The 23,702-nt window shown below is 40.3% G+C and overlaps 1 protein-coding gene across 2 annotated transcripts in view; it reads left to right on the top strand.

Moving 5' to 3' along the window:
- Positions 1–23,702, top strand: part of FLT1 (fms related tyrosine kinase 1) — a 195,665-nt gene that overhangs the window by 57,395 nt on the left and 114,568 nt on the right. For both annotated transcript variants that reach the window (XM_003913719.5, XM_009191695.4), the window contains exons 5-10: positions 3,812–3,974; positions 4,077–4,213; positions 6,719–6,893; positions 7,856–7,973; positions 10,439–10,608; positions 11,042–11,201. In XM_003913719.5, the coding sequence (XP_003913768.1) occupies positions 3,812–3,974; positions 4,077–4,213; positions 6,719–6,893; positions 7,856–7,973; positions 10,439–10,608; positions 11,042–11,201 (923 nt within the window). The remainder of the gene's footprint in view (positions 1–3,811; positions 3,975–4,076; positions 4,214–6,718; positions 6,894–7,855; positions 7,974–10,438; positions 10,609–11,041; positions 11,202–23,702) is intronic.

The following is a 23,702-nucleotide window of genomic DNA, read 5'->3' as shown; positions in this document are numbered from 1 at the left end:
AAATAGAACAAAATGATAGTGTCTTAAGCATGAATCGATGTGAATAATGAAAGAACTGAAATCGTGAAAAATGTTATGTATTGCCACAAACCCAATTGTGTGCAAATGTGAGAAAAATCAATTCTGCTGCTTACACAAATTAGTAACTTTGCAGACAGTGAATTATCCAGGTTACTGCAGAGTAGACAATGTCAGCAGGGTGCCCAGTTCTCCAGGCATTGACATTCCGGCTTCATGCATAAGGAGACACCACCTTTGGTTTGAATTGGCCAGTTCCTTGGTGAAAAAGGCCTGTCTCCTGCTGAGCACCCAAACTTCATCTCTTAGGGGAAAAAAGGGAGGAAAGGCCATACATGAAACTTTTCTTCATATTATATTGTAAATTGTACATATGGAAAGGAAAAACATTTAGGGTAGAATCTAAGAAAAACAAAAACTAAACATATGACATTCTAGCTAATTAATCAGCAGTAAGAGTTAGGAGTATACCAGGACTCAGAACTGGATAAAAACTCCCCAGATGGAAAACTGTGCTAAGTTCTGAGAGCTTAGAACTTTAAGACAAACAGTCAAGGCTGCCCCAGAGCAGCAGCTCGCACAGTGCATCACAGAGCAGGCACTCAGGAAGTGTTTGGTGCTGGTAGTGGTGGCAGTTAGGCTGGAAAGGTTTAGAGAATGATTTTCAGTCTCATCCATCAACCCTGAGTCCTGAAATGTGGTGGAGGAGTCTCCTCGTCCTCTTCCTTGCATTCACTGTCGTGGGTTGTTACTCACGTAGGCCCTCAACATAGTCCATCGGAGACAGGTTTTGGCCTCCATTACATTTGTGTGCCATCGCCAGGAAATAGTCATTACGGCAGAGCTGGAAACGCCAGAGGAGTCAAACTCCTCAGTTGGTCAAGATAAAAACACTCTGGTTTCCAGAGTGTCAGGAACTTCCCAGGTCATACTGAGCATTTGAGCCAATATCTTGCCTTCTCATTCAGTGTTCCTGCCATCCTTCTTGAATGGTCTAGTTTGTATAGGAGGAAGACAAGGGTGGTTAAGAGCAGAGGCTAGTGCCACATTGCCTGCACTCTGAACACACTGCCACTCATCACTGGGCAAACTAATGAGTCATCAAACCTCTCTCCACCTCGCTTTCCCCATCTGAGGAAGAGGGTGATGACAGTGGTACCACCTCACATTGCTGTTAGAAAGGTTAAGTCAGGTGATATATGGAAAGCACTTAGATCAGTATCTCAGTACAAGATAAGCCCTATTCAGGGGTTAGCTTTAGCATTACTTAACAGTTTAATACCCAATACTGTACTTGATATATTACCAAGTCATGTTTTCAACAGCATGGCATTACTCCCCTTAGTCTGAGATAATTATTGCTGTATGATTAATACGGAAAACACCGTGTGAAGAGGGAAACGTTCTCTTTCATGCGCGCGCCAATGCAGGTGGGTTTTTTGGTCATCAGGAACATTCCAAAATTCCCATATAAAAATCTGGGGCTGGTGGGAGTCTCTTTACTGTTTTCTGCCTAAGATCTGCAGTGCACAATTTAAAAAGAGAGAAAGAGAAGTGTAAAATTTTAACAGGGATTTTGGTTTGGCACATGTGTACTGGAAATATTCTAACCTATGACGTATTTCTGCTGACATGAAGTTAATATCTTTCCCTTTCATTTCTCTTATTGTCCCTTTTCTTCTAATTTTCTGTCCCCTCCCTCTCCTTTTCACATGCCTGCTTTGGCGGAGCCGTGGTCAACTGCAGACAGGCCTTGCTGCCCAGGGCTTCCTTTCGAGGCTGAGATCCACCTGCCCATCTGCCTTCATTCTTACACATGCGGTGGTGGCCACAGCTGATGGGCTACAGTCTTTGACTGCTTTAGATCTTCTCAGCTAAATGTAAAGTTACTTTGTCAATGGAATGCTACTAACAGCCGTAATGGATAGATGAGAGTAAGATAAACACTTTAAAGGAAATTTTAGTGTATTTTTAAGTTGTACTGAGGAAGCCTGTCAGCAAACCTTTCTTTTAGATTCAGTACATACTTGTTTTCACTTATTTGTAAAGTAACACAGATGTCAGTCCCTGACTTAAATTTTTCTGGGTTTTCCTTTGTCTGCACTAAATTAGAAGAGAAGGTTTTTTTTGTTTTTGTTTTTGTTTTCCCACCGAATACATTCCTAAGTTTACAGGTAGCACCTTGATATAGTGAAACATGAAACGAATCCTTTAATTGCTTTCAGTTCTTCATAAACAGGATGTAATTAATTTCAAACCAAGGAACACCGGTAATACATTCCAATGTAGGCACAGTCCCTAGAAGAGAGGTACTAGTGGCTTCTGGACTAGAAATTTCTGCCATAGGATCACAAATCCAGATCAGCTCCTTCGGCGAGCAATAGAAATAAATGACAACTGGATAGAGAGAGGGACGTCGGGTGTACTTTTTAAAAGGCGATAGGGAAGGTTTCAAGCTTCTTTATGGCTGTTTGGTATTTCCTTTATAATCTGTTGGGGGAAGGTAATTTGATTTTTGTTTTTCCTTTTTCAACTGGGAATAAGGAATAGTGGTAGTTGGGAGTCGACCACCACTGAAATTGGACTGGCAACCTGGCATCAGGGGAATTTGGCTGGGCTACTTGATGGAGCAATGACCCTTTACAAATAAAGTTCAATCCCACGGCAGAGTGTTTATCTTGTAGTCTTTAAACGTTACGTTCTTGATGTCAGAAGAAGGCATAAGGAGAAAGTCAAATCATGGATTATTTTCTTCTGTCTGGACTCACCGTGCTTGGGAATACTTCTAAGCATTTGAGAGCACTTCATTCATGGCAGTCTCTGGCCTCCAAGGCTGCCTTCACCATCAGCAGCTCCAGCTTCTGGGAGTTTCCCTTCCAGAGGCAGAGCTGACACCTTCCTTGTGACACAGCAGGATCCTCAGAATGACAATCCCAGTGAGTGCCAAGTTAATGTTATGAATCTTGGAGGACCTGGAATTATTTACAGTCTTTTGAAGACAGCCACTTCTTCAGTAAACCATGCAAAATGAGAGGAAAAGCTATGACTTGTTAAAAGCTCTGGACGATGAAAACAAATGAGAATAATCTGGCAGCCCCAGTAGAAAAAAATACAATTGGCTTCTCTCTCTTTTTTGAGATGGAGTCTCGTTCTATCGCCCAGGCTGGAGTGCAGTGGTGTGATCTCAGCTCACTGCAACCTCCGCCTCCCGGGTTCAAGCGATTCTCCTGCCTCAGCCTCCTGAGTGGCTGGGATTACAGGCACCTGCCACCATGCCCAGCTAATTTTTGTATTTCTAGTAGAGACAGGGTTTCACCACGTTGGCCAGGCTGGTCTCTGCTGACCTCAGGTGATCCACCCACCTCGGCCTCCCAAAGTACTGGAATTACAGGTGTGAGCCACCACGCCCGGCCTGTTAATTGGTTTGTCTGCTGAGTGTCCGACCAGTTTTTTATGAAGATTCCTGGAGGCCAAAGAGTTATGGGCTCCCCCTGAAAGTCTGATATGACAACTAGGTCTATCCTGGGTAGGTGCCATTTGTTGCCAAGGCTGATAGTAAATTATCATGATTACTATAATTAATCATAATGCAAGTGTCTTTTGCTATATACAAAAAAACTCAAGAACCAATGATAACAAACTACAGTTTTTAACCTAGTTTGTTATAAGCAAACTACAGAGTTTTACTATTTTCATTTTAGATGAAAAATCATGTTTTCACCAACTGCTGGTGAAACAGTATTGCCAACCAGTGCTAATAGGACCTTGTTAATGCATGCCTCTTCCTTTTCAGTTTCCACTTGACACTTTGATCCCTGATGGAAAACGTGTAATCTGGGACAGTAGAAAGGGCTTCATCATATCAAATGCAACGTACAAAGAAATAGGGCTTCTGACCTGTGAAGCAACAGTCAATGGACATTTGTATAAGACAAACTATCTCACACATCGACAAAGTAAGTGATGCTTCAGAGGCATGAACATAAGCCGAAGTGCTCTTTATTTTTATCTGTGTAATGAAATCTTAATTTAAAAAAATTTCTCTTTTATGCTTGCAGCCAATACAATCATAGATGTCCAAATAAGCACACCACGCCCAGTCAAATTACTTAGAGGCCATACTCTTATCCTCAATTGTACTGCTACCACTCCCTTGAACACGAGAGTTCAAATGACCTGGAGTTACCCTGATGAAGTGAGTGACCCATTTTTCTATTTCTTCTGCAGGACAGTATTTTTAGCAAGTGAAATCCCGCAGGGTTTTTGAGATGGGAAAAATCAGAAAATCCTGATTCCTGTGGCAGTGTTAGTCAATAAAGCAGCTTTGGGTTTGGTTCGAGTGCTTTCTTTGCCTGGCACTTCATGAGTGTGATATGCAGAGATACCGTCTTTTGATGTCTGGGAGTTTTGTTTTGAAGAGCATAGACTGGTATTTCTATTGCATGATTCTAGGTGGAAAGAAAGGGATTGTTTCATTCCTGGAAACTATTCTGTAGGATTTAGAGATGAGAGAGAAATGTATCACTAAATGCCAGGCAGGGACTGCCTTTTGTAACAACAACAACAACTTTCCAGGAGGCTGTCTCTGTCAGCGCATTCATTTAGGATACTGGCAGACAGTCAGGCACCTGATTGGAACATGTTTGGAAAAGATATTACAACCCAGTCATCCAATATTCCATTTGTTAAGTGTCAGGGGAGCAATTCTGTCCTTCAGAAAAATGAGAAGAATGAAGCCTGAGTTGGGTTCCCTTATTCAAATCGAACATCCTTGCAAACAATAATTGTTTTAAAAATGTATACATGGGGAAACTATGATAAACTGTTACGGAAATTTTGACAGTAGTTCTGGCCCCCATTTCTTGTGTATCAGCATGATTTATGCGGCATATCTCAAGTACAATCATTTGTTATGTCGTTCAGATTGCCCAATTACAAAGTCAATTTATGATTAAATTATGTATGAAAGATTAATGCATGAGCCCCAAGCTAGTGTTGTTTTTCATCGACATTTCTTGCCATGGAAATGGAATAACTTAGCAACAAAAACGTGTAACGAGTGCCCTGTAGGGGCACATTAAGGCCTTATCTGTCATCAGCTGTTTTCTAGGAGTGGTATTGTTTCATTTAAATAAAAATGCTATGGCTTGTAGCAATATTTTCTGGGTTTTAATAGAAATCAAATATTCTCAATAAGTGCCAAGAGGGAAGAAACTTCTATCCTGCTAGCATTGCTACTGTAAGTAAGAGTATTTATAATACATCTATTAAATGCTAATAATCTTCTAAAACAGCACTGTCCAACAGAACTTTCTGTGATGGAAATATCCTGTACTTGTGCCACTAGCCACATATGGCAGATGAAATGTGACTAGTGTGACTGAGGAAATGAATTTTTGATTTCATTTAATTTTAATAGCCACACGTGGCTGGTGGCTGCAGTACTGGGCGAAGCAACTCTAAAACACAGGATGAGTTATTTCCCAAGTCAGAAGCAATACCAGTGTTACTCAACTTGGCAAAGGGAGTAGTACCTGTATAAATAGAGCTGCAGAAACCTCCCTCAGTCTGTTATGTTAAGGGACTAGTTCTCTGACTTTTGATAGTGGCAATTGACTTTTCTCTCTGGTTATTGCTGAGAATGAAGAAAATGGCCTCAAAATGTGTCTGTCTGTTCCAACAGGGAAGTAAATGGACAGGTGGGTAGAAGTGTATTAAACGTGGCACAGAGGAGAACTAAGCTCCCGATCCAAAGATCAGTTCTGGACAGCTCCCAAAGACATTTTTCCATGCTCCTCCCCTCTGCCCCTATGACTATGGGGAAGGACTGAGAGGTGGAAATAACTTATTAGTTTTAAAATATAGCACTTAAAAAAAAAAAAGGAGAAGGCAATGTGATCTTGTCTTCTCAAAACAGTGAGCAGGACTGTCATTGTGGCCAGGTCAGATTGTGGAGCCTAAGACTGATTCTTGTTCTTCTCTGAGACAAACCTGGGACAGCACCTTTCAAGTCTTGGTTAAACCTGCTGATGGCTTTGCATGTCCCCAGATCCGTTTACTGTGATTTAGCCAACATGGGCAAGCATTGCTCAAATAGTGAAATAATGAAATTATAGGATTATTCCACCTTAGTAGAGACAAGACTCATTATCTTTTCCTTCATATCTAATAGAGACAAAAAAGGAAACTCAGACAGTGATTTGGTGAGAGAAGCACTGTCATTAAGCCAGACACTAAGGCTTATGATTGTCATGTTTGTGTGTGATATATATGCCTACAGAACAGGTTACTGTGTAGAGAGGTGTGTGTGCCAGAGGAAGGACACTAGATTTATGCTCAAAAGACCTGAGTTCCTGGCCAACTTGGGCCAGGGGGTCCCTTCCTTCAGTTTTTTCATCAGTAAAAGGGCAGTCAGCCTGCCAATCTCACTAGGTTGTTGAGACAAACAATTGAGATGGTATATGTGAAAATGCATTTGAAGAAAATTAAGTGCTAAATAAATCCTACTATGCTACATATTTGAAGTATCTCTAGACACAGATATAGTTTCCAAACATTGTGCTCTAGGTGGATGTGACATGATTCTTAGCATAAAACAGAAGCTGTTGTCGAAGTTATGATCTAAGAAATGTTAAAATCCTATATAACTTTAAGCATGAACACTCACTCCTTCTACATTTGTTATACGTTTTCTTTCTAGAAAAATAAGAGAGCTTCTGTAAGGCGACGAATTGACCAAAGCAATTCCCATGCCAACATATTCTACAGTGTTCTTACTATTGACAAAGTGCAGAACAAAGACAAAGGACTTTATACTTGTCGTGTAAGGAGTGGACCATCATTCAAATCTGTTAACACCTCAGTGCATATATATGGTAAGCATAGTTCAGCGTTGCCAACTCATGCTATGCTTTCTAATCATTGTAGATGTCTGTGTTCTCTAAATAAGTCAGTTTTCTGTTGGCCAAGAGTTACATTATCATGAATGAATACGACTTGGCCATAGTTCCCTCCTCCCCCTGTCAAAAAGCAAACCACATTAAGTACTCTTTAAATTTAATACTTTTGAATTGAACAGAGAGTCCTTTCTTTAGATGTTTATTATAGCTAATAATTCAGTTAGAACCTAATATATTTATGAAATTTTTAGTGTCCTATATAAACAAAACAGAAAAAGATGATGAATTTTATCTTTACTACTTCAGAAAAATTTCTCAGGTACTACCATGAATTAGAGAAATAAAAATATGGTATGCTAAATCATTTAGAATTAAAGCTATTTTATCCCTGCTTTTACTCTCATGGAATCCTAATGTTGTTGCTTAATTTCAGTTTGCAAATTCTATAAAGAAAATGCTTAAAAGCCTTATTTCCATTGCTGAAAAGGAAACAGTGTGGAGGGCAGAAACTGTGGAACAATTCTATCAGTAGCTTTTTATTTCCTTTTGTCTTTCTCCAGCTGATTTTTGATATCAAATTAGTTGTTTTAGGGTGCCCAGAGCAACGTTTTCTCACAGCGGCCACGTAGATTTTTAGAAATATCTTCCCACTTCCTTGTTATTGTGATAGAGATATTTAAGCTGTTTTACTTTCTGTTGCTCTGCCACTGTTTTATGTTGCTAGGACGTGATACCATTTGATTTGAAAGGCGTGCACCAGTTACGGTGCTTTTAAAGTATCCTATTCATTGATCAATATTTAGGCTCATTGATAGGCTCTATCATAATTCAGCTCTGTTTATTTACTCATTGATTACACCCTCCCTTCATGAGGCCCTAAGGTTTTGCTTATGGAAATATATTCTTTTCTAATGTATTTATCACTTCTCCTTTCAAAGATAAAGCCTTCATCACTGTGAAACATCGAAAACAGCAGGTGCTCGAAACTGTAACTGGCAAGCGGTCTTACCGGCTGTCTATGAAAGTGAAGGCGTTTCCCTCGCCGGAAGTTGTATGGTAGGACCATACTTATTTCCATAACAGTGTAAGACGTGCTTTGTAAGTGGGAAGCTGCAAGAGCCTAATGACTCCAATTCCTGACAAAATACCAAGAGACGTTCCTCAGACAGCCCCAGAGAGCTCAGAACTCTGTAGATTCTTGGGTGGTGGAGGTGAGAAGGGCTGGGGGAAAGGAAATAATGTAGCAAGGTAAGCAAGAGATGAGGTTTGTTCGAGTGCTCACTTCAGTCTAGTCAGTCTCTTACTGTGGTTAACTTTCTGCATCTCTAAACCTTCCTATGATGTCAGCATTCTTTGAATGGGATGTGTTGAACAATGACTAGGAAGCATTTTGAATATGTAACATGCTCTATTAACCCTGAAGAAGTGGACTCTTGTAATGAGAATGATGAAAATAATTCTTTTATGTACAGCTGGGTTGAAAGTTCCAGTCTTGTTTTAAAATTAAACAAACATTAATAGAGACAAGACTTACTCATTTGAAGATGAGGACGAATGGGCCTACTTGAACTAATTAAGGTTTTTTTGGCTAGAAGGATATATATTCAAAACCTCCTTCAGCAGTTTTTTAAAACACTAGTACAACACCTGATGTAAAACAATGTAATCTGTTTATGATCTGCGATCATTTTACAAAATTACTGTTAAATGCCAATACCTTTGGCTCAAATCATTACCTTTTAAACAAAGGGTATGGTGCAAAACTGATTAGCAAAACAATCCATACAATAGGGGTGTGGTGCCATTTTAGAATCCCCCTAACCAGAGCTGATTTGGCTTTCAATGTCGAATGAGGGTAGTGTGTTTGTTTGCAGTTCCCTTAAATACTTAATAGGGAATTAAAGAGAAAATTTTAACTTTGTGCTATGTCGTCATGCCATTGCAGTAGAAAAATGATCTTTTTTGCTTCAGAATATCAAAAACATTTAGTAGTAAATTTTTAGGTTTAATAGTAAATTGAATAGTAATTTAATGACTCCAGGAGGTACATTCACTCCGCCGGGGTCTGAGAGCATGCTCATCTGTTAGTGTTGATTTCTTCAGTAACTAAGTCACAAGGGCATTAAAAAAATTCAGTCCACCGTCAAAAATGCTGACTTGTTGATAGGAAATAATTTAAAGTAATACCAAGACAATATTTGTAATCACAAAGTGTAGCATCCTCATTTTAATTACTTTGGATCTGAGACACACTAGTAATGGGAATTTGTTTGTAGGACTTTATAATCATGCATGATAATGAACTAAGTTCCCAATATTAAACCTTTATACAGAACATAAGAAACTCCTAATGGATTAAAACTGCCTATTTAAAGAACTGTGCATTTTAATGAAATCATAGAATTTTAGAGTTATAAGGAACCTTTGAGAAACTCTAGAAAATTTGAGAAAATTGGAGCCCAAGCTGGTTAGTCATGTGTGCAGCAGCCTGCAGTGAGTAGCAGAGCCAGGTCAAGCATCCAGGCTCTGACTGTCAGTTCCGTGTGCAATAGAATGATATCAATGCATCGATTCAGTATTTAATATGTTTTTATATTAAAATTTTATATTAAAAATTTTTTAAGTTTATGCTTTCTGTTTGTTTTGCACCTTAACTGTTCTTCCTCAGAGGAGAAATCTTGATAATCTTGATTTCACTCTAGTTTATGAAAGGGACAACTGGTGTGACCATTTATAAAACTAATAAGAACTCCACCTGAGACCACAATAGGAAAGTCTATTTGTATTTTTATCTGGAGAAGTGATCTAGTTGATCTGACTTACAATGGCCCTTATACTGCTGATGGAGCCTCGTGGAAAACTCTGAAAAACATCTCGGATGGAATCAGAGCCCCTGCCTCTGGGTTAATCCTTAAGTCCCAGTGGCCACCGGTATCCCTGTGGGCACACTAAGCTACTGTTTTTCTATCTTCACTCGCTTTATTTCTTCCTCCTTGCCAGTAAATATGAAGTGTTACCCAGTCTAAAAAGCATATCTGCCTTTACTGAAAAGTTAATGGCTACATTTTAAAAATCAACACTGATGATCAAAGATTTGAAACTGGTCAACTTGAGGCCGGGTGCAGTGGCTCACGCCTGTAATCCCAGCACTTTGGGAGGCTGAGGCGGGTGGATCACAAGGTCAAGAGTTCAAGACCAGCCTGGCCAACATGGTGAAACCCCATCTCTACTAAAAATACAAAAATTAGCTGGGCGTGGTGGCAGATGCCTGCAATCCTAGCTACTCAGGAGGCTGAGGCAGAGAATCGCTTGAACCCTGGAGGCAGAGGCTGCAGTGAGCCGCAATTGCGCCACTGCACTCCAGCCTGCGCGACAGAGTGAGACGCTGTCTCAAAAAAAAAAAAAAAAAGAAAGAAAGAAAGAACTGGTCAAATTGAGCTCAAAAACTTAAATGACAGTGTTACCAAAGTGCTATTGCGAGGCCATGTGAAATGACTTACTGATTATGCTTTTAACCACAGGTTAAAAGATGGGTTACCTGCGACCGAGAAATCTGCTCGCTATTTGACTCGGGGCTATTCGTTAATTATCAAGGATGTAACTGAAGAGGATGCAGGGAATTATACAATCTTGCTGAGCATAAAACAGTCAAATGTGTTCAAAAACCTCACTGCCACTCTAATTGTCAATGGTAAGTTTGCTGCTCAGGCTTTCTTCTGGTTCTGGTAGGAAACAAATTAGTGAACACTTATGAATTCAAAAATCAGCATAACAACATCAAAGATAACAAAATTTCAAATAATCATTTGAAAAAACACTTAACGTTAAGTTCCCATCTTCAGCAATCTCGTGTTTGTTTGTTGTATTCCATAGGCAGCATGATCTTTTATCATTGTAATCACAATGTACATACCATGGAATCAAATTATTAATATTCTCAAAACACTGCTACTATTTTTAAAAATCTGCATTTTCTTGACAAATAGGAGAGTTTACTTGTTTTTTGTTTCTTGTTTGTTTCCCTGACATCCAAACCAGTGAGAATGTGGTCCTTCATGTGTGGCCCAGGAGAAAGTCATTAGAACAGCTCTTGACTTCTGTCCCGTTCTTCATCTCCTTTCCAGTGAAACCCCAGATTTATGAAAAGGCCGTGTCATCATTTCCAGACCCAGCTCTCTACCCATTGGGCAGCAGACAAATCCTGACTTGTACCGCATACGGTATCCCTCGACCTACAATCAAGTGGTGCTGGCGCCCCTGTAACCATAATCATTCTGAAGCAAGGTAGGGACAGTCAGTTTTTTGACTAACTTTCAAATACTTTTTGACACCTGGAATTAAGATTTTTTTAATGGACGCAGATGGGGTGTACTGTATATTTAAGGCAAGGCTCTCCCTGCCTTGGAAAAAGGTGGGCAACAGCTACTCTTCCTTCTTACTGAATATACCTTGCCATTGGCTAACAATTTCATAATTTTTCTCTCTGGTTTACAGTTTTAGAAGCACAAGCACAAAACTAAGGTCCTCCCATGAACTGTTATATGAGCTCAGGTTGGAACTCTGGTATCCTGTTTCTCAATTGAAGATCCCTAGACTTTGGCTATACCACTATGTCAGTTGCATTCGCGTTCCCATTGTTCATTTTTTATTCTTTGGATATGATCCAAGTTCTTCCCAACACCGATGATCACTATGTTTCCTACTTTTGGGCTTTGCTCTTCCATCTGTCTGAAATGCACTTCCACCCACTGCCTGCCTCCTAAGAGGGCCTTACTTATCAAACCCCATGGCTCAGCTCTTACATCACCTTCTCTGTGAACCCTCCTGACTGCCTCATTCAGAATCACGTCTTCCTCCTCAGTATGAACAGCACTTTGTTCACACCATTGTTACATCGCTCGATGCACACAGGTTTGTCTCTCTCTAAGCCAAGAGGTGACTGAGAGTACCCCTGTGTCTTTAGGCTGGGTGAAGGCTGGCACACAGTAGATGCTCAGTGTATATTTGCTAAGCGAATACATCCCCACCCTCTGCTAATTGTGCAACATTTCTTTGCATCCTGTTGATGACTGAGCCTTGTTTGCTTTTTCCTCTTTTTGTTTAGTCTACAGGAATGATACTAAGGATAGTTCATGGGAGCTAATTTGAAGAACAGGAATAGAATTGATAGGTGCAACAATAAGATATTATTGAAACTGCCCAAGAATTATCATTATGCCAAACTATTTTCCTTTTTACTTTTAACTTCACTTGCAGAGTGTTCAGGAGAATTGTTATTTTAAAAAAAAATTGATAGGAAAAGTAAACAAAGCATAATTCTAATGTAAACAGATAGAATGGCTATTTGATTTTCTAGATTATTCCCACAATTCCAACTCGTTTTGCTTAGGGTGTATTACTCTCAGAGTGGAAAGTTACTGGTGAGTTATGGAATTCCTGGAAAGTAGCTATTTCCACACATCTGATTTCTCATTTGACTGTCATTTTCTAATAATAGAAATACAAAGGACTTAAAAATCTTAAATATCTTCTTTACCACTGTGAATGTTTAACGCAAGAGACAGTGAGATCTACTGAAATTCTATACTATTTTGCAAATTTGGGGTATGCATCAATATTAATGGACCCATCCTCCTAGGGTCTTGACATATGTGCCAACCTAACATGCAAATAAATCAAAAAATAACTAAATAATTGAAGCTATTTGATTGGGATAAAAGTGTAGAGTTGAATTTTTCTGGAATAACAGAGCCTTTTCTAAATATATTTACATTTTGTTTTGGCAATATTAAATCTAAAATTTCTATTCTAGGATTAGAACTAGTAACTATGTTAGAAAATAACAATTATGAATGATAGAACATAATGTTATAAATTTGGGTTTAAGTGATGCTGATAAAATGTGATTTGGAGAATGAGGCCAGCTCGAATGGAACTTTGTAAACATTAGCTTTCTTTCCAATTTCTTTGTGGTATATGGGATCTTTCTTTTGTGTTATGCAGTAAGTTCGCCAAGGCCTAAGAAGATGTCTTCTTCCTTTCAGAGTGGTCTCAAGACTCAGAGCATTACCTTAAATGTTTGTTGGCCATTTGAATTATTCTCTGTTAAAGGCATTTTTTTTCACTACTTACAAGACTGATCAGAAATGAAAGTTTAAGGTTGCATATGCTTTATTTCTTTAATATGTTGCTGCTTGAAAGTATCTGCCAAAAATGTACACATCTTTGATGTACAAGAATGAGAACTTGATGTACATTAGTCAGCAGGTACTAATTGAGTAGCCTACCTGTGTCAGACCCAGATTTGGTGCTTGGTGGTTAAATCAGTACAGTTAACTAGAAATGTTTCAAAAATATACGTAGAAACTTTGTACACTAGAAAATAAACAGAACCACTCTTTCACCCTGTCAGAGAGATGAAGCTAAAATTTACAGATAAATGAAGCCCTCTTTAATTACCAAAAGTTCTCAAATGTCTTTATGTAAATGTATTTGTATATACTTAGATTAACTCAGATTCAGTTGTAGACAGGAATTTTAGTAACACATGAGTAAGAAATGCTCTATTGCACTTAGTTCGAGTGATATGGTAACATATTTGCATACTGGTGTCTATACATGATCATCAAAAGAGATTGAGTGACTAATATATGCACACTACTCTCAAATATGTAGAATAATTCCTGGCATTTAAATTTTAGGCTCTAGTGAAAGGGCGTATCTACATATACCCCCGGCTAAAGCATTTGTTCAGTTTGAGGGCAGAATATAGTTGTTTAAGGAACTCGAAACTATTAATTGGTTTAATATGGCCAGACAGTTAATGTATCTAATATAGAAAGAGGTTCAGACCTAACTCAAATTGTTTAGTTTCCTAGAGTCTAATAAATCTGTAAATATATTAAGCTATTTTATAACTACTGACAGTTCAACTAAAAATGTCACCCTTTAAAAAAAAAAGTGGCAAAATGTTTTATGAAAGCGAGCTAAGTTTTAACTGAGTAATATTGTGGTTTTCGTTTTGCCTAGAATTTGTTCTTATAAAACATGAGGAATAAAAGAGAGGAAGGAAAGGATGATTACTTTTAAACTCAAACAGGAAATGAACCAAGAAGAAATAAAGCAGAATCTTTCCCCTTTTCAGTTTTTTTGCATTAAAAAAAGGAAAATGGGGCCAGGTGCAGTGGCTCATGCCTGTAATGCCAACACCTTGGGAGGCCAAGGCGGAAGGATCACCTGAGGTCAGAAGTTTGAGACCAGCCTGGGCAACATAGTGAAACCCCGTCTCTACTTAAAATACAAAAATTAGCCGGGCGTAGGGGCGGGCACCTATAATTCCAGCTACTTGGGAGGCTGAGGCAGGACAATTGCTTGAACCTGGGAGGTGGAGGTTGCAGTGAGCTGAGATTGCACCACTTCTCTGCAGCCTGGGCAACAAGAGCAAAACTCCGTCTCAGAAAAAAAAAGAAAAAGAAAGAAAAGAAAAATGATAAGAAAACTACGATATTTCTTTTGAATATTAATAACACCAAAATAAGTCATCAACACTGAATGAGGTGGAATATTTTATTTTTCTCATCCTCAGCCAACTGATAGACTTCTAAATAGATATTCCTAAACCTGCTCCCATGAGTCTCAGCAAAAAGCCAGAGAGCATCATAAGGATGTTAGGCACATAGTGCCTTCCACATGTCTGTAGTTTACAGCCTCTGCTCATATAAAATAAAGATAATGATACACACTTCATAGAAGGACTATGAGGATCGAATGAGATAATGTATTTAGAAAGTTACAGAGTGCCACAGATTTTCATTGCTACCATTGGGGTACATTTCTTTAAATAAGACCCAAGAACCTTTAATGAACTTGAAACGATATTTCTGCCTACTATAGAGCTAGTTTCACAACAGTTAGCAGTTTTACCAAACATTTCTGAGAAATGAATGTAAATTATGGAATGTAAAATACAGTTTTGTTGTGCTTTAAAAATAGTAATTTAGTAGGTCTAGGGTGGAGGGTGGCTGTGGAATTGAGGAAAATATGACTTTTCAGAAGAAGAAAAATTAAGGAACTACAGAAGAGTTAGGCAAAAGTAAAAGGAAGAGTAAATGGAAGGGTGTCATGAGGGAATGAAGTAATTCTCCCAGTTCATGTGGGCTGCCCCATTCATTGTTTTCCCGTCATGAGAGGAAGTGGTTCTGCCCTGTGGGTTGGCTGAGGCTGGGTGGGCTGAGTGGGCATGTAGGGGAGCTGATGCCTGCTAGACCAGTCCACTTTCGATCTCTAGAACTTCACGTTTCCCCTGCATTTTGAACAACTAAGTAGTACTACTAAACCCCCCGTGGACTGAGCTCCGCTTGATCTTACAGTCCTCTGTGAACTCTGCCACAGTACTGATGCAGCCTCACAGGAGTTACTATTTAGATAAGATTGTCCATGGCAAGGAGGTTGGTTGGTTTCTAAAGGAACAATAGTAATACAGGACTGGAGGGAAGGGGACTTTCTCTGGGGAATGGAAAGTGTGGATTTGAGGAACCAAGGAGAGGATGGAGCAAGGACAGTCTTGGCATAATCAGTTTGTACTGCAGATCACTATTTTCTCAGGAAGAATCTAAGATGTTGGAAGGCTACTTTGCTTTATGTGTGCTTGAATACCAAGGAGACCCTCGGGTAGCTGACTGCGTGGCCTGAGTGGGTCTTTGTGCTCATCTGTTCCCCACAAACAGGGCATGGTGGGGGGCTTCTGCTGATCTCCTTCCTGGTACTCTCATGAGCTCTGATCACCTCCTCCATGGGTGTCCACAGTCCACCTGGTTGTTTCTGGATTGTCTTTTCTTCTTTCTAAAACTAAGATCTGTTTCTAAAATGTTGAATGTGTTTGGGTCTTTCCTCTAGGGAGGTTCAGTGCCTGCAGCCTTTGATTACTGCAGTTTTGTTTTGAGAGCACACATTCTTTAGATCTTAGATCTCTCTCCCCATTTATCACAAATTGTAGTTTCAAAGGAAGAAGTAACACGGATTGATTATAATAGACAGAGTTGTACCACATACTGTGTTATTCCCCTCTAATGGAAAAAAAAAAAAAAAACTTAGGTAACATTGGGTTCTTTGTGAACAATCTCATTTTCTTTATAAGCTATCTGTGATAACTACTCAAAATATGTAGAGAAACATTTCTATCTACATTGCATTAATATTGCTGACATCTTACAAAGCAACTTGGCATGTCACTGATATTCAATCTAAATATACTGTCAACCATCTGCTCATCACACAAATATTTATTAGGCACCAACTGTGTGTAAAACACGAAGATAAATACCACTTGTCTTTAGCATTTATATTTGCATTATACAAGATTAAACATAGTTGGTGATTACTTACAGGATCTATATAGGTACCTGTAAAATATCTACTACATCCTCCCAAAGATAGAGAATTGGGAATCAAGGAAGCAAGTCCTATTCTTGGCACAGTCCCTGACTTCTGTGTGATCTTGGCCAGTTCTTTGATCTGTGTTTCTATTTCCCCTTCTGTAAATGGCAATGGCTGTGCTTCCCCTTTCCTATCATACACAGCTATGAATGAGTTAACTTAGAAAATCACTGTAAATTATATTTTCTTCCTTCAAAAAGGCTTGAAAGTATTTCCCAGTGGCTGCACACTGACGTTTCCCTTCTGTTCCTTATAAACTGTAAGGCAATTTGACCATTAACTCTGAGGATCGGTGACAAATTAATAGAAAATTTCAACTTATGAAAGTAGAATGACTGTCAGAAAAGTCTTAAATGGAGGTACAAACTCTGTGACACAGAACTGACTCCATGTTTGTAATGTTAATGAGGGCCCAGTAAGGAAAAAAAAGATGGTGCTGCAGCTCCTCCACCACTGGGGCCAAGCCGTGTTTTCTGCAGTGCCAACCTGGACCACCTTGCCAGCCTCGGTCCGGCCCATACAAATGAAGGCATTCTCATTCTCTGCCCAGTTAGCTCTAAAGCTTTGCCTGCTTTATTTGGTCTTTTGCCAGTGGGTCTCTTCAGGGTGTGAAAAACGTTGGGTTCTCAACTCATGGAAGGTTGAGGGAGAACATTATTCTTTTGACTTTCTTAGATAAAACGGTGGGTTTTCTAAGAAAAATCTATTAGACATACATGGACTCTCAAGGAACTACTTGCAAAACTCTAAAGTAGGTCAGGACTGGAGTCTAAACTAATCACATGCTTTAGAAGTTAACTAGAAAATAATGTTTACCGCCATTCTCAGTGACAGTGTGACGTCCCATGTCTGAAACACTCTTCATGTGCCCTAGCCGTAGAGTACTGTTGGGGGTGGGGTGGATGGTGTCAAGAGAAAGCTGACCACTCTAAGAGTAAGGGTGGTTTACTGCCTCCCGTCCGGGGATGGGGGGGTGGGGTGGCCTACAATATCAGAAAAGCAGAGGCATCTAGGAACTCTGAGAAGGGCTTCTGAGAAGGGCTTGCCTAATTGCATTTCTCTATTGTTTACGTCAGCAAATTGGCAAAGAAAGGAGGGCCTGAGTCATTAGGGATGTGTTAGGGATAGATCATTTGGGGGAAACATAGTTTGGCGCATCAGTGGGGTATGTAAAATTAACAGGACAGAAACAAGACAATTGTTAATGGTAGTTAATTAGAAATGTACTCAAAGACCCAAATTTAATTGACTGCCAACATGAATGTCTATTATTTTTATGCTGTAACAGTTTTATGTCCCATATTTTATTTTACATCTACACAATGAAAGTTTTAACAATATAAAGATTGAAAAAGTCAGCATTTCCTGGGGGCAAAATGGAGGTCAGATGTCTGAGGGAAGCTGTAATTTAAGACCTCTTCTTGTAGAAATACGGTCACATACCTCATGTTTAAATATTGATCACATTCTTCCTAGGTACACATACAATTTGTATCCATCCATGTGTCTCAACATACATTCTATACAGTGCGTGCCTGGGTATGCAGCCTCAATTCAGCCACGCTACAGAGAATTTTAATTTACCACAAACAAAACCTTGAATCAAAATGAGTACTTTAAAGAAGACCACTTGACCAAAGACCACTTAAGCAGGACTTCGAGCTTGAACAAACAGCCAAATAAAACTGGCCATCTTATACAGGAGGCTTTCATCACAAGCCAAAAGTGAATGTTCACTTACTAATGAGAAACTTCTTGCATTCTGTTATATAATTACTGGACGAGGAAGTGCATGCTGCTCAATGTGAATGTTCGAACAACAGCCTTGATTAATATTTCAAACAAAGTCCTGAGAACAGAGCATGAGTTCATTTGCCAAAGGCCCCTTTGCCACTTTTCTATGCTTTGTGAGATTTTCCTCCTTTTCCCAGTCTTCTTAGTAATACGGTGAAACTGACGAATAATTGTTTCTAATGAGTTAACTGTCTCCTGTAATTGCTATCAAACATTTCATTATGTGTTTTAAATTAAACCAAAAGGCTGAGTCACAGGAAATCTATGTGGGATGGTTTTTTTGTTTTTTTTGTTTCTGAAATGGAGTCTTGCTCTGTCGCCCAGGCTGGAGTGCAGTGGTGCGATCTCAGCTCACTGCAATCTCCACCTCCTGGGTTCAAGTGATTCTCCTGCCTCAGCCTCTCAAGTAGCTGGGATTACAGGCGTGTGCCACGACACCCGGCTAATTTTTTGTATTTTTTAGTAGAGACGGGGTTTCACTGTGTTAGCAAGAATGGTCTCCATCCCCTGACCTCGTGATCCGCCTGCCTCGGCCTCCCAAAGTGCTGGGATTACAGGCGTGAGCCACCGCGCCCGGCCGCTGGATGGTTTTTATAGTGATCTTTTCAGCAAGATTCAATGTAGCTTCTCAGGTTACCAGAAGATAGTGACACACAATTTGGGAAGATTCCTTAAGAAGATTGGCAGAATCTTTCAGATTTTCTTCGGCCAAATTCACAGACTGAATGAGCATTTTTATTATTGAATCTAGAAACTAATGTCCTGACACAAGATCTTTAGGTGATGGATAAGTAGAACAAATCACTTACTAAACATGCGTGTCTGCCTGGGGATCTACATTTTAGTGTATCTTCACTGACTTGGTAGATTTTTTTCTAAAATATGGTATCTAGGTGACTTTAATGTAAAATCAGTGCCCTTTTAGGTGACAAAGCAGAGCCTGTTGGATTGAGAAGATGGAAAGGGCGTGATAGATTTAGACTCTGGCCCTGACAGTGCCTTATAATGAACTTCTAATCACTAGCCCTTGTTTCCTCATACTTTCTCTAGAAGCCTCCTAGGACGTTTTGCCACCTTGCATACAATGGTCTACTTCATTATAATAGCTGTGATAGACTTAATCAGTAAGTCATTTTTGGTGCCAAAAGCCATGTTCACCCCTTTACACACATTATCTCTAATCTGTACAACAGTTCCACGGAATGGTGATTACTTCCCCTCTTTTCCCATAAGTAAAACTGAGGCTCAGGGAGTCATTTCTCAGGTGTTTTCAGATTATGGTATAAAGAGGGAGGGCTGGGCACAGTGGCTCATGACTATAATCCCAGCGCTTGGGAGGCTGAGGTGAGAGGATCAGTTGAGCCCAGGAGTTGCAGACCAGTCTGGGCAACATACAGAGGCCCCATCTCTACAAAAAAAATAAAAATAAAAAAATTAGCTGGGCATGGTGACACGTGTCTATGTTTCCAGCTACTCAGGAGGCTGAGACGGGAGGAAGGCTTGAGCCTGGGAGGTCGAGGCTGCAGTGTCATCACTGGACTGCAGCCTGGGAGACAGAGTGAGACCTTGTCTCAAATAAATACATAAATAAAAGACAAGGGGCTAGATACATTGGCCTTCCAGAAGGTTACTTTTCCCTGGTGTCCCATAGGAGTCCTCAGAGGAGATCTCTGTGGATTCCCAGAGGAAAGAGCTGAAGTCGGTAGGGAATAGGTTTGGGAGGGCGCCTGCCTAACCTGAGGGGTTTGCTCTTGTCTGTAGTGAGTTAGAGCTGGCCCGTCTGTTGAGTTAGAGTAGAGCGGAGAATGGGAGAGGAAAGGAGAAAAACGCAAGCAGCAAATCGGTGAACTGGGCTCAAATTTCATGATATCTTCGGGCACCAGTGGTGACCTACAGCTGGTTTGGGCCCCACATCTGCAGGTGGGAGTAGGAACTGGAGGATAAACTCCACTGGGATGAGCAGTGCCTCCAGCCTCAGGAGGGAGGCAAGTCTAACTCACAGTTAATGTGCCTGCTTATTGTGGCACTTCCCCCTGTTTGTATTGTCCTTTTCTGTGACTTTCGCACCATCCAGTGGTATTTGATCTCTTGCAGGGCAGGGAAGCCCCATTCTCTCATTTATTGTTCGGAATTAATGTTCTGGATTAGGATTCAGCAAGCGCTCAGCCCTCAGTGGGCCTCACAAAGCTCATGGCTATTTAGGCAGGAGAGCAATTAAAGGCAATGAAAAGGAGGGGTCAAAAGAAAATGAAGGAGAAAACATGAGGGTTTATAGTTGATGAGGGAATGAAATGGGGACATGGAGGCTGCTAATTTCAGCCTCGGCATGCCTTGACCTAGTCACTGCAAATGATTAATTCACTCAGAATTGAAGAATTTGAGCCAGGCACAGTGGCGTGCTCTTGTAATCCCAGCTATGCGGGAGGACTGCTTGAACCCAAGAGTCCTGGGCAACATAGCAAGACCCCCATCTCAAAAGAAAAAAAAGAAATTAAGGAATGTTAAAGATTTAATTTTTAAAAAGAGATTGTTTTATAGGTGAGAAATTGTGGCTCAAAGATAAATAGTTATCTCATTTCACAGCTAGTTAATGGCAAGCTTGGGACTAGATGCATTTCTCTGATTCCTGTTTACTATTATTTCCACCGTAACACTGTATTGAGTCTCCATGGGAGGTGCTTATAATCTGGCCAAACGAGTCAACCATGAGTGGTAGATGGTGAGTGCTGCAGTTTAGAGGCAGCACCAAGGAGGAGGTGGGATCTGGGTCCTAAAGAGGATGGGTAGGTCTTGGAAAGTTAAATGGAAGGGGAGAGGGACAAAGTTGTGATGCAGTGACATAGGCATACAAACAGGTTGGAAAGTTGAAAAGAACTTGCCAGAGATTAATGTGATTTGTTCATCAGATTTGGGTTGAGAAAAAATAAAAACCAAAATTGGAAAAGTAATTTTGGACCTGATGTGAAACTTTTTCAATGGAGGCTGAATGGTTGAGCCAGGCAGTCACTACCTGGCTAGTGCCTGGATGTTCTGCTATCTATTGGCCAGAAACCTACTTTGTCCCTCCTTCCAGGCTGATGGGCTTCCACAGACTCATTATTGGTGGTCTTCTACCTGTGGCACTCCATCAACCTGCGGTATGCGCACTGTATCTCAGAAACTCTACCCTCCATGCCTGAAAATCAAAGGCTTGGGTTTTCACTCACCCTTTTAAAAAACATTACATGGGTGCATATTATTCAATTTCTAAGGTCTTTAATGTTCCATTTGCCTTGTCGTCATCATTGAAAATTACTTAAGATGATCACTGATTGCTACCTTATTGACAAATCAGCCCTTGTGAGTGTGAAAAAAGTCCTTGAACAAGTAGCGTGAGGAAAACAAAAATTGGTATTTAAAGACCATCTAGATATAATAGAAGATGGTGGCTAACAGAGGCTGTATAGCCTGGGGTTTCTACTTTTATTTTCTTTATAGCTAAGTTATTAAGCATTTACCTATGGGATGTTAAGCGCTGGATATGTGTTTTATATGCATCATCTCATTGAATTATCACAGAACTTCTCTAAGACAAATACTAGAATTATTACCATTTTCCAGATCAGGTAGAGAGTTTGAGTATCTTATTAGGACACTAGTCCTGGTTAACATGTCAAAGAGCCTGTAAGTGAGCAGCCTTCCAGCATGACATCAACCAGGCAGTTGAAAGCATATCATTTGTCACTACCAGGATTGGTTGTGTCACAACTACTTAGACATTAAAATGAGTCATTTTTAGTCAAAAGCTCATGATCCTGAAAACCGGTATGGTGACATCAAAAGCTCACAATCCTGAAAACCGGTATGGTGACATCAAGAGATGCAACATAGTTTAGAGTTTAAGGACGTGGGCTCTGTTGCCTGAATCCTGGCTCTGCCACCTACTGGCATCCACTGGCTGTATGATTCTGGGCAAAATAAATCACCTCTCTTGAGTCTGGGTTTCCTCATCTACAAATGGAGTTAACAGTACTGACATCATAAGGTTGTTTGAGGAGTTAAATGTGATCATAGATGTGAGGTACTTAGCACAGTGGCTGGCACATTGCAAGTGCTAAGTTTGTTTGCTGAAAAGTACCTGGTACTTCTAGTACTTTTAGGCAGCCCTAGGGCTGCCCACTGCAAAGCCACTTCCCTCTGCAGTGGCATCATATACACGCTAATGTTCTGACAAGATGATCCATGCTATTAGGTTAATGTTCTCCCAGGAAATATATTTACATCTTGGGACAGGTCCTCTGACTGTTTATTCCAAAGAAATCAGAATGGGACCAGAAATGGTGGCTGTTTCAGATTATTTAGGAAATCAAAGGAGTTACAGTATCCAAGGAGCTACTCTCGTTGGTGAATTCTCCCTCAGCTATTCAAATGGTCAATCACTCAAGTCTTGTTCAGCCTATAGTAGTATATGGGCTCTTGTCATTTTACTTGCCTGTGCTCAATTGTATTCTGATATTTTTCCATGAATTTGACTTGTCTCTTCAATAAACATATATGTTTCTAAATAACAGAAGGAATTAAATCATCTGCTTCTTGCAGGGGGTGTGATTTTACATCTTACACGAAATAAGAGTGAGCAAATTCTGTTTCAGTTGAATAAGATGGTGCTATTATTATTATTATTTTTGAGACAGAGTTTCGCTCTTGTTGCCCAGGCTGCAGTGCAATGGCGCAATCTTGGCTCACTGCAACCTCCGCCTCCCGGGTTCAAGCAATTCTCCTGCCTCAGCCTCCCAGGTAGCCAGGATTACAGGCATGCGCCACCACACCCGGTTAATTTTTTTTTTTTTTTTCAGTAGAGACAGGGTTTCTCCACGTTGGTCAGGCTGGTCTCAAACTCCTGACCTCAGGTGGTCCACCCGCTTTGGCCTCCCAAAGTGCTGGGATTACAGGTGTGAGCCACCATGCCTGGCAAAAATGGTGGTATTATTAACAAGCCAATATTTTTGCCTATCTTTGAAGATAGGCAAGAAGAGGAGGCCATTGCCAGTCAGTTTCCTATTTGCCATTAGACTTGATGACACTGCTTTGCATGTCAGCATCCTTGCCTGAGTTGAAAATGTCCATGACTATCAGTTTGTCAGGTGCTGACACTGCTGTGCTGAGGTTAGTCAGGGCCCTGGCAGATCCCATGTATCGATTAATATTCATCATTGCGAATTGAGAGGTGCTGATGGTGGTGACATCGTGCTTAGGTCAGGTGTGCGTGTGAGGTCATTTGACAGTCACTAGAGCCCCTTTTTCGGCACACTTGAGATAAATGTAGATGGCAGGGTTGACATCTGATCTGAGGTAGGGTTGACATCTGATGTGAGGTTGGGTCCACATCTCATCTGGCCATTCTTTGGCAATACCCACTCTTCTCATCAGGGAGTTAACTGAGCAAAAGACAAGTGTTGCTCACCCACTACTTCCCAGGTGATTGGGCCAGGCACCAAAGCTATAATGATGAATAAAACATAGTCCCGTTGTGTACGTAAGTAGCTCTGGATGAAATCAGATAATAAACTGACAACT

The sequence above is a fragment of the Papio anubis genome, chromosome 15 (genome assembly GCF_008728515.1).
Source record: "Papio anubis isolate 15944 chromosome 15, Panubis1.0, whole genome shotgun sequence".
Classification (NCBI taxonomy): Eukaryota; Metazoa; Chordata; class Mammalia; order Primates; family Cercopithecidae; genus Papio; species Papio anubis.
The sequence above is the reverse complement of the archived record's forward strand: the minus strand, read 5'-3'. Positions and strand labels throughout refer to the sequence as shown.